Source organism: Hypanus sabinus, chromosome 4 (assembly GCF_030144855.1).
Source record: "Hypanus sabinus isolate sHypSab1 chromosome 4, sHypSab1.hap1, whole genome shotgun sequence".
Lineage (NCBI taxonomy): Eukaryota > Metazoa > Chordata > Chondrichthyes > Myliobatiformes > Dasyatidae > Hypanus > Hypanus sabinus.
This window is the reverse complement of record NC_082709.1, coordinates 21,002,169-21,018,676: the sequence shown is the minus strand read 5'-3', so window position 1 is coordinate 21,018,676 and position 16,508 is coordinate 21,002,169. Positions and strand designations below refer to the sequence as shown.

The following is a 16,508-nucleotide window of genomic DNA, read 5'->3' as shown; positions in this document are numbered from 1 at the left end:
AGTAATGTCCCATGAGGCCCCCGTGTTAATGCATTGTGGAAGAAAGTGTAGAAAATAATTGTTTCCATAATTTCTCTAGTGTTGCTTAGTGGTGGAATCACATGATAACTGAATGCTTGCTGTTCATGTTGATAAGTTCCAACTTGAGTCCTATGTCCCTGCGCTGCTCCCCATCCCGAGCAATTAAAGCCCCATCCCTTTCTGTTGCACGGTAATGGCTTACAGCTTCTGGAATGCTTTTAGTTTTGACCTCAGAGTGGAAGATGTTGGGTACAATCAGTTTCAAAAGTATCTGTTCATCCAAAGTCTGATACTTGAATGTCCTTCCCCCTTCTTCACCATTACTTTTCCCTTATGTTCCCAGTGGGCAGTAGATCTAAAAATCATTTAGATTCCTGCTGGATGCGGATGACCATTTCTCGTGGCACCCATAAATGTCCTTCCATTGCTTATGATATTTCAATTCCATTATGAGGTTCGATAGTTCCTAATTTTTCCACATCCCATGATCTTTGCTTTCTCAACAGTTCTGCCAATTGCGCCAACCCACACATTTCCAGACACATGCGCTGCCCTGTATAACCTGCCTGTCAAATCTTCTTTTAGATTTTGGACTTAAAAAAGAAAATGCACATATAATTCTGTTCAGATTTGAGCAGGTGTTGTTTTGCAGTTGTCAGAATTGAGCATTCCTCAAAGCTTTCCTTTTGTTCTGGGCCCACCAGAAAACGTGCGAGGTATGTTTAACTGATTGCCTCGAGCCCTCTGCTAATGCAAGAGGTGTTTCCAGACAGGTCTGATCTGAGCAAGAAGCTATCAGCGCTCCTTAGTTCACACCACATTTCCATGGAGCATTTGGATCCTGATGTCCTGTAGGCCTTCCACTTATCTGTGTGGAGGAGACTGCAAGGTCCAGGGCAGAGTCACATGGCAGCCTGGTGAGTGGAAGCTTCTCTTTAGTCATGCCCACTGCCCATTTCTTGCTCAATTTTTGTCTGTCAGTTCTATTAAAATTAGGATTGTGTAAGGCTACGTCCACACTACACCAGATAAGTCCGCAACCGAAGCCTTTTCTCTTCGCTTTTACCCTCCGTCCACACTAAAACGGCGTTTTCGTCTCCCGATACTGGAGCTTTTCAGAAACGCTTTCCACAGTGGGTATTTTTGAAAATGCTGCTCGGGCAAATCAGTGTGGACGGGGTAACCGGAGACTTCTGAAAATGCTACCAGACGGCAGCGTGCCATTTCATTGTTTTCTTGAACGCAACCTAACAGTTTCAGAACAGACTGAAGCCAGAAGAGTTAGAAATGTACTCACCAAATACTTTGACCCATAACTTACTGAATAAATAAGTATACTCACTTTGCTCTGTTTTCTGTTCTTGCCCGTATGAAGGTGGTTTATCATTTATGCAAGTACTTCTCTGACAATAGATGTGTAACAGCCTAATGTAATGTTGTATGGAAATACAAGATAACACTGATGCAGAGATGTTTTACACATTTAACAAGGTGCTTTATTAATGCAACAGAGTTAGTCAGTTTTTCAATGTTCGTTGTCAGCCAGGTCAAATTGTCCGTGAAATCCCTGTCGGTTGCCTCCGTACGCTCCAGTATTTGTTTTTTTTTAAGTCCTCCTGCGTGAGAGCCAACACTGTCCGCCGTTTTAAGTTTTTCTAGTCTGTAACTACACAAACGCATACTTTTACGGCAAGATTCGACACCAAACATGTTGTTTGTTTTTGGTAGATGTGTACTGCGCATGCGCAGTAGAAGGAGATTCGGCGAAATTTCTGTTTCAGTGTGGATAGAGATATTTTCAAATATGCATAATGTGGATGCCTATCGTTTTTACGCGAAACCAGCGTTTTCAGAATTATCCGGTCTAGTGTGGATATAGCCTAAGTTTCAGATGACAGAACTACACTACTCTAGGTGATGAGAAGTTCCATTAAACAGTGGCAAGTGCATTAAGGAATTTTCTTGCTTGATTTTAAGCTTTCAGCAAAGACTTTTTTTTAAAATGATGAATAAACTCACTGCACCAATACTTTTGAACTTGTTGCAGGATGATTGGAGAGGTTTGGTTCAGTTTTTGTGTTCGGTTTGGAGGTTGAGGTGGCCGGCAGACAAAAAAGTAGTGTCAGCACACTGCTGAGGTCTGGCCTTTAATGCTAATGTGGTTTTGGGAGGTATGAAGGATGTGAGTTTAGAAGTGATTCCATGTGCTCATCTCATCAGAGCTGCTAACCATCGGTTTGGCTATGAACCTGAAGTATGATCTGAAAACAATTTGGTAAATGATTTGATTTCCAAAGTCAGATGATATTCTCTCCAGCCTACTAAATTAGAATCAATATTCTAGCCATTATTGTTGTGTGTATTTTTTTTTGCAGAAGCTGTTAGGTTGCATTGTTAAGATGAAGCTCCATCAATCCCAAGTATAAGCTCAGCAAGAAGAGGGGTTAAATTGAGCAACCATATTCTGACAGGCAGTTGTGGGAAGTGAGGATTGGAAAGGACTCTCGGTCTCCCCTCTAGTTTGAAACTGATGAGATATGAATATTTCCTATCAGAATGTGAATGTGTTCTCAATTGATGCATTGGCTTAGTCACCACAAGTAGATTTGAAACAGAGTTTTCAGTTATGTTCGGTCTTAGGATCCCTAGATTTTTTTAAAAAAATATGGTTTCAGATGGAATGGCCTCCATCGAGCCCTGATCACAACATCATTGAGGCTGTCTGGGATTACCTGGAGCGACAAAAGCAGATGAGACAGCCGAAATCTGCAGAAGAACTGTGGCAAGTTCTCCAAGCTGCTTGGAACAACCTACCAGCTGATTTTCATAGAAGACTGCACGGCAGTGTCCCTGAGATAATTGATGTAATTTTAAAAGCAAAGGGTGGTCACACCAAATATTGATTTGATTTAGTTTTATACTGCTTACTGCTCTTTATAGTAACTTTTTTGATATTTAGAAACTTTTTATTTAATTATTTTTGAGTCATCTTTGTTTTCAGAATTTTTTTACACGTGCTTAAGACTTCTGCATACTGCTTTAGAACTGTTATACAGCTGCAGTTCAGGATTGATACGCTGGTTATTCACTGAATCAATTTCGAACCATTTCCATCGAGCTGCTTTCATTCTGCGGCCACGTACTATCTTATGTTCCAAGTGGTTCTCACTCTTTCCTGAATTTGCAGTATCATCTTTCTGAAATCCTCCTTTTGGGTGTACTCTAATGACTGAATAGACTTGGTTGTTCCCCAATGCCTTCACAGTGGTTTTTACAAATTAAATATTTATTTTTGATTTTATTAGAGAGTTGAAACCTGTTCATGTGTGAAAACTCTTTAAAATCATTTTTAAAAAGTCTCTTTTGAATTGCTTCTTCCTCCTTGCTCTAAACTGGAAGTAGTCGTGGTAATTTAGCCATGGGCTCAGTAAGTTCTTAATTCCAGACATTTTAGTCAGTATGGCTTCAGTGTATTTTTGGGCAAATGTGAGCCCACATCTGAAAACACTGTTTTTCATCTGATGTTTTGTAGGAATTACAAATTTATTTCTCAGCTCTTTGCTTGTGTAGAAATTCTAGTGCAGCCAGACGTCTCTGCCAGGTGATTGTTGGTCTGGCATGCAAATGGTTGGTGGTGGGTCTGCTACTGCAAGTTGGCATAATGCTGCCCTACAGGACCAAGTCTGCATCGAGAGGGCTGCCTCTGAAGATTTGGGGGCTTGGAGTTTCAGTTGGAGGCTAAGAAGCTATCTGGTTATTTGTGGGAAGAAGTCAGTGAAATCATTCTCAAACAGTAATGACCATTTTTCAAAATGTCTGTGCGTTAAAGACTGGGCTCCAGTGAGACATGGTTCTGTTGTGAGGTTGGGCAATAGACGATGCAACATGTAAAGTTGAATCAAATCCAGAAAGTACCCCTTCAATTATGGTAGTGATACAAAATAGCTCATTTGTTGGGGTGGGTGTGAGGAGAGAATGTTAATGATATTAATTTCTACATTATTTTGTGCCCTGTTACTTAAACTCAGAATGTTCACTGGCTTTTTTAAATGGCTATCCCTGTGAAGCATTTCCTCTCTCAGTATTTTGTTCCAATTAGTAGCACTAAGTAATTGTTCTTTCCCACTGCTTGCTCCTCCCCTGCTCCAAACCCAGAAGGCATTGACAACCTCTTGTTCCCCAAAGTTCTTTGGGGAGGCACGGTAGTGTAGTGGTTAGCACAACGCTTTACAGTACAGGTGACCCAGGTTCAATTCCTGTCACTGCCTGTAAGGAGTTTGTACGTTCTCCCCATGACCATGTCCGTTTACTCTGGGTGCTCCAGTTTCCTGCACAGACGTAATGGTTGGTAGACTTTGTAAATTCCGTACAATGCTCAGGGTCATTGTAAATTGTCCCATGGTTAGACTAAGATTAAGTTGGGGAATTGCTCAAAAGGACATGTGTAATTGTCCTGTGAAACTGGGACCTCAAATAAAGATTGCTATTGATACCTTTTAAAATTCTGTGTTCCATTTCTGTTGCTATTTTGCTTTTTATTTTGTTGACATGATCTGAGAAATTGATTGGAGGAACCAACCAACTGTAGTAGAAATAGAATACATATTGATGAAATATAATAGTCAGTGCGTGCTTATTGCTTGAACACATTTTCTAAAGAAAAAAATGCACGAGTTATGGGAAATGGAGTGGCAGGCATTCTCCTAGGTGTTCGTAATCAAGTCACCTGCTTTGTGCCCTTCTGAGGTTTATTTGCATAAAGTAATTTTGTCTGCGTATGCTTGAGGGTTGCCCTCGAGTTCCTTGAAACGTTGAAGTAAAATTCACAGTGTGATGCTTTTTGACTTCTGAATATGAGAAAGGATATGAATGCTGGAGGGGCAGATCAAGTTCACTTTACAATCCTGATGAATGCACATTCTCATATTCACAACAGGCAAGCTGAAAAGCTTTTTTTAAAGGAGTCCCTACTGCAGAGTATTATTTTCACTAATCACTGTTACATGATGTTCTTGTAATGCTAGATTTAATTTTGAGCAGATTAATTTCTGAGCAGCAGTTAGGATGACAATATCATTGGTTTGGTGTACTTATTTTAAGAAAGAACTTCTAGTTGGCGGTCAAGCTACATACACTTGTGTGTGACTTAATGTTTTTGAAATTTTGTACTCTTCTAAAGGAGGGATATTGCATCCAATCACAAATAGCATTGCTTGGATGCACCAATCTAGATTTGGACAGGCCCATGAAATTCTGATTTGTTTACTTAAGAGTCTCCAGATGCTGGAATCTAAAGCAGAGACAAACTCAATGTGTCCAGCTCCATCTGTGAAAGCAAACGGGTGGTTGATGTTTTGGGTTGAGACCTTGCATCAAGGACAGTGTTGGAGGGAAGACAGCCAGCATAGAAATGTGAGAGAGGGCGTGAGGCAGAGGCTGGTAGGTGAAAAATGGAAGTTCAAAGTAAAGTTTATTATCAGAGTACTCTTCTTCGGTTGTTCATCGGAATCCGGTGGCGACGTCCACTCCTTCAACGGTGAGATCTTTGATGACTATGCAGTCCTATCCTGGACCCAGAAGCTCTATTGCAGGTGGGGCATGTATATGTGATGGTGGTGGTAGTGATGGCAACCATGGCTGCATTTCTCCTGGCTCTATTGTGCTGTCTTCCGGTTGTTCTTTCCACCTCCAGAATACAAACCCCGTCCCTACACAGCTGTCACCAAGTGCTATGGTCAGCAGCAACATCCTCCAGGTCCTCAGGTCTGATCTTGCACTTCATTAAAGCATTCTTCATCTGATCCTTATAGCGCTTCTTCAGCCCTCCAGCTGAGTATCGACCACGATGTAGCTGGCCGTATAACACTCTAGCCAACATGGGGACATCCTTATCACGTGCCCCAGCCACTGCAAATGATGCTGGGTGATCAAAGCCTCAATACTTCTGCAGTCATGTCATCACACACAACCGTGAGTTTCTTTTCCTGTGGGCACACTTAAATAATTTATAGAACAGTAACTGTGAACAGGGTCAATGGAGAACAAACTCCGCAAATGCAGATATAAATACATAGTAATAAATGACAAGCATGAAATAACAAGATAAAGAGTCCTTAAAGTGAGATCATTGGTTATGGGAACACCAGAAGTAAATTGAGTGTAGTTCAAGAGCCTGATGGTTGAGGGGTAGGAACTGTTCTTGAACCTGGTGGCCCTGAGGCTCTTGTACCTTCTACCTGACAGTATTAAGAAAAGAGCATGGCCTGGGTGGTGAGGATCTTTGATGATGGATGCTGCTTTTCTACAGCGACTTTTCACGTAGGTGTGCTCAATGGTTGGGAGGATTTAACCAGCGATGTACTGGGCCAATTCCTTTTGTAGGATTTTCCGCAGAAGGGCATTGATATCACTTGGAGAGTGGGATGATGGGCAGATGGAGTGGTGGGGTGGGGGGCAGGTTTAGTGTCAGAAAAAGATAGTAAAAATAAAAGGGTACATGGAACCAGGTTGGGGAGGGGGGAGGTAGAGACAGGGTGAGAAGCTGATGTGGAACCAGGAAAGGGAGGGATGATGGGCGCATGGAAGTCGTTGAGGGATGGAATAGGTTGGATAGGCCAAGTGAGAAGAAGCCCAGGTGGATGGGTGATGAGCAGAGGAACCACGTGAGAAAGGGTAATTAATCTAGATAATGTGATCCAGAAGGAGGGGTGATAGTGGAGAGGGAATGGAAATGATGGAGAAGGGGGAGAGAGAACCCAGGTGGACTGGCATGAATGAGAACAGGATAGTGTTGGTCTGACTAAACCTGAAACTGGAAAAATTGATGCTCGTTCCATTTGGATTGCAGGCTATCCAGTTGGAATGAGTATTTTATAGATTGCTTCAGTGTGGCAATAGGGGAGGCTGAGGGGTGGGGGAATGGGAAAGAGAGGTGAAATAACATATAACTCTAAACAACCCCTCATCCTTCTCAACCTTGTTTCCTCTGTCCATGATCACCCACCCACCTGGTTCCACTTAGCTGGTTCAAAGGTCCAATTTAATGTCAGACAAATGTATACATTACGCATCCTGAGATGCTTTTTCTTTGCAACCATCCTCAAAAACAGGGAAATGCTCCAAAGAATGAACGAGTTAAATGTTAGAACCCCAAATTTCACCCCCCCAGCTCCCCTCCCTCTCCTGCGTAAGCAGCAGCGAGTAACAATCCCCCCTCCCTCCACCAGCAAAAAAAAACATTGGCACCTGGCACCGAACACTCAAGTGTGCGCAAAGCAATAGCAAAGACACAGACTTGCAGTTACCCCAAAGACTTTGCGTTTCACCCGGTATACGACATACCACTGTGTGTGTGTGTGTGTGTGTGTCTCTTTCTCTTCCCCTCTCCCCTCCCTCTCTAATAAGGGAGAAGGAGATGTCCCCATTTTCTCAGCGAGCGAGGAGATATAACAAACAACTCGATGGTTTATGATGTTTCTCACCTCTTTGGCTATTTTTCCTCTATGCTCTTAGTCTTGATGCAGCTTATTGATCCAAATTGTCCACTGTCCCTTTGCCTCCACAGTTGCTACTTGACCCGTTGAGTTTCTTTGTTAAAAATCTGATTTGTTTTTACTTGCAATAGTGTGTTGTAAAATTTGAGGAAGTTTCCTAGTATAGTTAGAATTTAAAGTTAAAAGAACTGGTGTTTTCTAAGGGGGAAATGTCAGTCTTGTTCCTTTCTACATACATGGCAATCTGCAAAAATCTAAAAAACTGACTGTGAAGTACTCAGATTTGGGAGACTCCGAACATGATGAAAAATATGTTACATAAATATAAATCTTTTATAGTTGTAGGGAGAATATAGATGTAGAATTATCCTATCTGCAGTGGGAGTTCAGCCATGTCCATTTAAGGGGTCAAGTATTTTCAATAAATGTACTTGTTTAAAAGTAAATTATCTTTCAGTATATTTTGCATTAAACATGCATTAAATCAGAAAATACTGTACATTATCAATGGTGTATTCTTGTAGCATTAAAGCACAATACAACACACCACACAGAAAGTATAAATGGGAAGCTTGTATGCATTTATATACCATGACTGAAAACTGTCACTATGTGCTCCTGAATATACCATGACATGCTCTTTACATGCATTGAAGAACATAGATAAGACAAAAATATGCATAATTTTGGTGACCTTTCTCATGTATTTCATTTGCTTACTGGTAATAAGTTACTCATTTCAGTGACAGAGTGCTGCTGAGGATTTTCATCTACGATCTCACTTGTGTTAAGTCACCATTCTATTTCCCCCCCCCCACCCCTCCTTAACTTTTTAATTTCATTTTAATGCCTGTTTCAATATACTCCATCAAGTTCTTAGAAAAGAAGTTCAGGATACATTGCTGCTTTGTATCTGGCCAAAATGTGACAATAATGCAATGGAAAATGTAGACACAGAGTAATCTTCCTTCAGCTAGTATTCAGATTTTCGATTATGTGTTATGTGTCATCATGATTTTGTGCCGTGGTGTGGGCAATCATGATCTTCCATCTGTCTTTAATCAGAAGTTCTAATAAGCTCTTCAAAACTTTTGCCTGCCCTTCTCTTGAAGTAAATGTCATGCACTGTCAACCACGACTTTTTCTTCCATCAATTTTTCCCGTCACTGCAAGATGTTCAGCTTCTCTTTCCTCAATACATGTCCCAGAAAATCCAGCTGCCGTTGCCTGACTGATGACCTCAGCTCTCTTCTTGTTCTGGCTTTTCGCAACACTTCCTCCTTTGTCACACTGTCCTTCCACAATATTTTCATTATTCTTCTTCTTAAAAATGACATCTGGGCTGCTTCGAGTCTTCCCTCATTTTGCTTATTTATACCATCTCCATTTAAGGAGATGGAGGTGAAAACAAATTGGAAGAGTGATCGCCATTTTGAACCTTGAAATGTCTTGACATTCAGTACCTGTATTTGTGTTTGATGTAATCATCACATTTTATCAAGAATTGAAGCAGAATATCCAAGATGTATTTACTGGAGGATTATCCTACTTAGCAGGTTTCTTGTTGATATTAATTAAGTCATAGAAAAGAATAGCAGAGAAGCAGGCCTTTGTCCTGGAGGAGGCTAGTACCCGCGATGGAGCTGACTGAGTTCACAAACTTTCTGCAGCTTCTATCGACCCAGGAGCCTTTCTCCCATCCTCTCCCCCCTCCTATACCAAACGATGATGCAGCCAGTTAGAATATTTTCCAGGGTACAACTATAGAAACTTGCGAGTGTCTTTTGTAGCATACCAAATCTGAAACTCTTAATGAAATATTCCCGCTGTCTTTTAGTTGCATGGATTATGTTGGGCCCAGGATAGATCCTCAGATCTAACATAACCTTGAGATAAAATACCAAGCTGTTCACTGTTGGCTTTTATGGAAATAAGTTTGATTTGTATTGTGCTGTTAGTTTTGTTGAATCCTAATATCCTCTTAATCATATTATCTGCCACTGTGGTACAAATATAATGGTTTGTATTTACCAACCATTTTTCTTTATTGTTGCAGAATTCTATGAACCTTCCTCCTGATAAGGCCAGATTGCTGAGACAGTATGACAATGTGAAGAAATGGGAGCTCATCTGTGACCAGGTAATGCCAGCTTAAAACTTGCTTGGGTAAATTACAATGTCAGGGAAAAGGAATAATGGTTGAGCACATATATAGAACACATGAATATCGGATGGCCTCCTTGCTGAATTCTCAATTATTGTTCTTTATTTTCAACACCAAGTATGTGTTTGTAATCATTGTTTATTGTGGCATTCATAGCTTTTAACATTTAATGGCGTAAATATATGTTTGTGATACATTCTGCTTCCCATTTAATCGTGGGGTATTGAATAGATGTGTTAGTGCTGCAGGTATTATGGTGACTGGGCATATCTGCATGCTGCATAGCACCTGTCAGTTAACCAAATGATAGTTAATAGTTGTGTAATTTGCATAGCATAAAGAAGTTGCATGCTATGTGACAGCTGGAAAAGATCACTATAGCAGCCAAACCAAACTAAATTAAAATCAAAGCAATTGCAGCAGCTGGCGACCCTGCGGAATCGTTATTCTTGCATGACGCGCTCTCACTCCAATAATGATTGATCCGAAAGTTGAGGATATATAGTTGATCCTTTATTAGCAATTAGCAAACATGCAGTCTTGAAGCAATGAAACTTAAGCATACCCAAGTGTAAGCTAAACGTAACTGAGTGGTCAGCAAAAGATACAACGTCCGCTGGTCCCCAGCTACTACAAATGAATAAGTGACTTATTCCCTTCACTTAATTACCAAGTCCCCACTGGTTACCATAATAAACATGCACACAGAATAAAATTGAGATAGAAAGCAGATGCGTGACTCCTACGATGACCTTAAGTCGTGATAATTATATTATTGTTTTTAATGAATGCAAAAATTAGATGACAGTAATAAAGTGGTCTCCATTTCTATGAACATTCAGAAATATGTTTCCAAGTCAGGATGTGTGATAACTGGTTTGACCATAAGACAATAGGATATAGGAGCAGAAGTAGGCCATTTGGCCCATCGAGCCTGCTCTATCATTCAGTCATGGGCTGATCCAATTCTTCCAGTCATCCCCACTCCCCTGCCTTCTCCCCATACCCTTTGATACCTTGGCCAATCAAGAACCTATCTATCTCTGCCTTAAACGTGCCCAATGACTTGGCCTCCACAGCCGCTCGTGGCAACAAATTCCACAAGTTTACCACCCTCTGACTAAAGTGATTTCTCTGTGTTTGGTAGCTGTTGGTTTCTTGATATCATCGTCAATTTGAGTATAGCTTTAGCATATGCTTGTAGCGGTGTGCTACACGCAGCGGTGAAATAACGACACGGAGTCGGTAAACTGCAGTTAAAGAAGATTTTATTCGAACTTCGTGGCTTCGCTTTAAAGCCTCCCTGATCCCACCCTCCCCAGGCGCGGATGCTGTAGGAGGCATGTATTCACAGTCCCACGCGAGCTTTTCCCTTTGTTAGTGAAGTAGACCTGGCGCCCTTTTGGGACTGGCCTTTATGCCAGCGCGCTGGCTATATGTGAGCTGATTCGAGTGCGCTAGGAAGTGGGTCGCCACATGCTCAGAAATGATTGGTTTAGGAATATGCCTTGCAGGTACAGTATGGAATGTGGTGAATAATTCAATCAAAAAATCTTCATAAAGACATGATTCTAGAAAAAGACACATTCCTGTTTTTCCCAAAAATTCAAAGGTGGAATACCCACCTCAGCCACGGATATCACTTGCTGGGATAGAACTGAGTAGTAAAGAGCTTTATCTGCTCTACTTTGTGTAACACTTTTGCTATGATCATCTCCGAGTAAAATCCATGCAGATTTCAAAATCTTCCACCAGTATTAATCTCTTTACAACCTGGCCTTTCCAGATAGTTACCATATGCTAATTATGAAAGTTGACTCCTCATGAATTTATAATGTAAGATGTAATGGTTGTGTTTGGTAGAAGCTGAAGTCAGAAATAATTTACAGCTTGGTGACTTCTTGGGATGTGGGCATTGTTGCAGAGTTAAAGATCATCAAAGCAGAGAGGAACGGCATCTGGATTTTAATGCTTGCTAAACCGCTGAACGTGGTGGAGCCAATCACGGAGATGTTGAAGCAATTCAGCAAGAAGGAGAGCTTCATTGTCTCGAAACCAGATCAATGTACGAATGGCCCTTCACCACCAATACTGTAAAATTATCTTGTGAAGAGATCTAAATTAAACAGTTGTACCTGATATGAATAAACATTTAGTTTCTGAAATTGGAGACCATGGTTGTCGATTTGAAGGATCATTGGAAGAGCTCGTGTGGGATTTATCTCATCCCTCAAACATCGAGTTCTGAAGTTCTATTGGACACGGTTTCGGAATGGCCTTGGTGACAATCAGCACTGTTAATGAAACCAAACAAGAACAGTTGTAATTATGGTCTTGTGTTTATCTCATATCAGATACTACACAGTTGCTAAGTGAAAAAGAATCATTAAACTAAACAGCGGCCATTCCTGGAGCCAAAATTATATAAACAGCAAGTGACCTTCTGTCTTCAGTTCCAGTAAGGTGGATTTGCCTGTCTGGCACCGTGATCTGAAAGACTTAAAATGGATTAACAACTGATTATCGCAATTGTTTTCTAGATCCAAGACAACTGTAGGTCACACACGAGTGACGGTTTGCGTAATGCATAATCCCTTGTGGTAAATGCTAGTTGCCTAATTGCTATCTTTCAGTGATGATAACAGATTTTCATATACATTCTGTGTCGTCATTTACTTTTTCTCTACTCGTCTACTCCCCTTTTTTTCTCATATTTTCTCATGAAGCATTAACTTCTAATTGTTCCATTTTCCATCAACTGCCTGTTCATTTTTTGAGCCCTGATAGCTGATGTTAGTCAGTCAGTTAGGGGGAACAAGCAGGAGCTGATCATGCCCTGTAAAGTAAGTACATAAACACATTTCAGTGAAAGTTATTTGGCAATGCAGACAATCAGCTCTATATTTTAGTATATTGGGGACTGAAACCGATTGTCTAACCCTTTCTATCATTGTAGCCAAGATGAGCTGAAAAATCAGATTGAAACATTTCTGAAGACTAATCTACTTAATTGATAAATCAGCTCAATTGCCTAGGATGCCATAATATTCTGGAATCAGTGAAAAGGATAAAGTGATTGATTCTGTAGGAAGAGATTTGATTTGAAAAGGATATCTTTAATGCAGCATTTGTATAGCTTCAGCATCAGTTATAAGATCAGATGATGGAAATTGGAAGATTATTCTTGATTTTTGCTTCGGTGTATGTGAGTTTTGCTGGGATTAAACTCTCTGCCATTTTGGTGTTCTTTCTGCTCTCTTTTAAAAATATGACTGATTGTAATGAATCTGAGCAAGTCCTATACACAGTTCTTTAAAAGAGGATTTCTTTGGTAATAAAGTGGATTGGAACAGGTAGGAAAAAGGAAAAGAGAGTCTACCTTCAGTAGTCAAAGAGTCATAGAAAAGTACCACACAGAAGTAGTGTCTTCGGCCCATCTAGTCCATGCCGAAACATTTGAAAAGACTAGCCCCATCAATCCATCTAGTCTCTGCTGAGCCATTTAATCTGCCTAGTCCCGTCGACCTGTGCACGGACCATTGCCCTCCATACCCCTCCCATTCATGCATCCATCCAAAGATTGCTTAAGCTTTGAAATTGAGCTTGTATGCACCACTTGCGCTAGGAGTTCATTCCACACCCTCACGGCCCTCAGAGTGAAGAGGCCTCTGCAGAACAACATTAGCTAATGTCCAATCCTCTGGTACTTCATCTGTCGCTAAGAGCGTTTTAAATATTTCTGCTAGGGCCCCTGCAATTTCTGCACTTGCCTCCCACAGGACACTTTGCCAGAAAACAGCCTGTCCCAATCCACATTTGTGTGATCCTTTCTGACACCATCAAAATTGGCCTTTCTCCAATTTAGAATTTCAGCTCCCAGATCAGACTAATCTTTTTCAATATTTGTGCTCAATCTAATGGCATTATGATCGCTTAATGCAAGATGTTCCCCTGCACAAATTTCTGTCACCTGCCCTGTCTGATTCCCTAATAGGAGATCAAGTATCACACGGTCTTTCATTGAGACTTCTACAGTATATACTGATTAAGTAAACATTCCTGAACACATTTGACAAACTCTGTTCCATTAGTCCTTTTACAGTATAGGACTCCCAGTCAATGTGTGGGAGGTTAAAATCACCTACTGTCACAACCTTGTGTTTCTTACAACCATCTGCGATCTTTCAGCAAATTTGTTCCTGTAAGTCCTGCAGAGTGTTGGGTGGTCTATGATATAGCCCCATTGACATGGTCATACCTTTCCTATTCATCGGTTCCACCTGTAAAGCCTCACTAGATGAGTTCTCCGGTCTGTCTTGACTGAGCACTGCTGTGACATTTTCTCTGACTAGTAACACCAACCCTCCTCCTTTCATCCCACCTGTTCAGTCACAGCTGAACTAATGGAACCCCCGAATATTAAGCTGTCAGTCCTGCCCTCCTGCAACCAAGTGTCAGTGATGGCTTCGACGTCATAATTCCAGGGGTTGATCCATGCCCTGAGCACATCCGCCTTTCCTACGATACTTCACAGTTTGGGACACTAGTCGCACCATGCTCAGTCTTTTGCTTCCTGACTTTGTCTGAGGTCTAAACAGCATCTTTCTCCACAAGCTCTCCACTATCTGTTTTGGAATTCTGGTTCTTGTACCCCTGCAGCTTTAGTTTAAGCACCCCTGTGCAGCACGAGTGAACCTTCCCACTAGGATATTAACCCCCTCCAGTTGCAAACCGACTCCTCTGTACCTGTCTCACCTTCACTGGAAGGGAGCCCAATGATCCAAAAATCTTATATCCTCCTTCCTACACCAACTCCTTAGCCATATGTTAAACTGTATGATCTTCCTACTTTTAGCACTTGCCACGGATGGGAATCCTGAGATCACAACCCTGGAGGTCCTGTCTTTCAACTTGGCACCAAAGTCCCTGAACTCACTTCGCAGGGCCTTGTCACTCTTCCTATCTCATTTCATTGGTACCTACGTGGATCACGACCTCTGGCTGCTCACCCTCCCGCTTGCTGAGGATTCGATCTGAGATGTCTCGGATCCTGGTAGCTGCAAGGCAGAAGACCATCTGGGAATCTTGCCCTCATCCACAAAGCCTCCTTTCTGTTGTTTCCCTAACTAATAACTCCCCTATCCCCTTTTCTCCCCTCCTTCCTTGAGTCACAGAGGCAGATTCAGTGCCAGAGACCTGCTTGCTGTGACTTTCCTCTGCCAGGTCACACCCAACAGTATTGAATATCCAGTTTTGATGATTGTATGCTGTTTTTGCCATCAATGTAGTTTCTAATATTAGCCACACTTCATTTGTGTCGTTACTTTTCCATGGCTTTTTTTTTGTGGTTATGTTTAATGTGCTGTATACATGTAAGATGCTGTTTTCAGTGCAGTGTTGCCCAAACTCTGCAGCGCAAATTCAACGCCATCGTCCATTCAGCAGCTGTCGAATCCCAGGCCTCTCTATTTCCTTCGGGAACTGGATCCTTGACTTCCTCATCGGGAGACCACAGGACTCAAGAGTTGGAGTAGAGTGGATTATTCTTTGCTCCTTGAGAGCCGTGCAGCTTCAACAGCTCGTGAAGCTAAGTGGCAAACCAATTGCAGCATCACACCTGGTTGATGTGCCACCTATCATGAAATATAACTCTGTCATGCATTTTCCAGTTGTTTGCAAATCCTGGCGCACCTGCTAACCCGAAGATGAGGTGGGAGTTCGATGTACAGCTGAGTCAGGGTCGGGAATGCTAACAGTCAGGAACCTGGGTACTTTAATGCAAGAGATGGGCTGCTCGTGTGTGTGAACTCATTTTGCCAGGTTCAAACTTGCCATTATTTATTTGTGTAGTGATACAGTGTGGAATTGGAGCTTCCGGCTCTTAGAACCACACGCCCCGTAACCCCCGACAACCCTCATTAACCCTAAGCCAATCACGGAACAGTTCACAGTGCCCAGTTAAACTACCTGATCCGTCTTTGGACTGTGGGAGGAGACAGGAGCACCCAGGGAATACCTATGCGCTCCATGGAGAACGTGTTGAGACTCTTTACAGGCAGCGCCGGAATTGAACTCTGAACTCCGGACTCCCCAAGCTCTACTGGAGTCATGCTAACTGCTACACCACTGTGGCTTTCCTCTCTTCCCACTCCTTTTAGGCTCAACAGAGTTCATCCTCCCTTAACGTTTACTGAGAAATTTTATTTATTATTATGTAGCATATATATTTAAAAAAAAGTGAAATAGAAAAGATTTGGGAATGGATGTGTCCAAATAGAAGTCAGCAGTCTGGAAAATCTGGTAGTTCAACACTACCAAAAGCCTTGAGTGTGCCAGATTATTGGAAGTTATATTGCATTTTACTTGAAGGCCTTTATTTGTCAAACAGCAGTCAGATCAAGCCAGGCTGTTGTTTGAACTTGAATTCTCTGAATTATTAGTGCTGGTTTTTGGATTGCTAGTCTAAACAGACACCACTCTTTGGTACACACTGTTCCACAGCACTGAATTACTGAGATAGGGAGGTAGCTGTATGAGCATTTTAGCAGATATGGATGAATATCATGCATTTGAAGGATAAAGTACATCTGGAAGCGGTGTAAGCTATTTCAGTGAAGGAAGTAATGCCAGAAATAGAATAGAGAATAACATTTCACTTCTAATTTCCCCAAAATAGAGGAAAAGTGTGCTCTAAAAGCAATTTTTATGTTAAACATTTGTGGAAGTAGCTTTGTGCTGAAATGAGAGAACAGTCTCATTTAAAGCGAAACACGGCTTGGTACAGAAATGTTCTAGGTTGTTGTGACGTAGTCTCAGATCCAGATGGTTTG

The 16,508-nt window shown here is 41.5% G+C and overlaps 1 protein-coding gene across 8 annotated transcripts in view; it reads left to right on the top strand.

Annotated features, from left to right (window-relative positions):
* The window catches only part of fmnl2a (formin-like 2a), a 227,651-nt gene that overhangs the window by 126,969 nt on the left and 84,174 nt on the right, over positions 1-16,508 (top strand). For all 8 annotated transcript variants that reach the window (XR_009511576.1, XM_059966539.1, XM_059966541.1 and 5 more), the window contains exon 2: positions 9,571-9,654. Coding sequence is in view for 7 of the 8 variants with exons in the window: in XM_059966539.1 (XP_059822522.1) it covers positions 9,571-9,654 (84 nt within the window). In the remaining variant the exon portion in view is untranslated. The remainder of the gene's footprint in view (positions 1-9,570; positions 9,655-16,508) is intronic.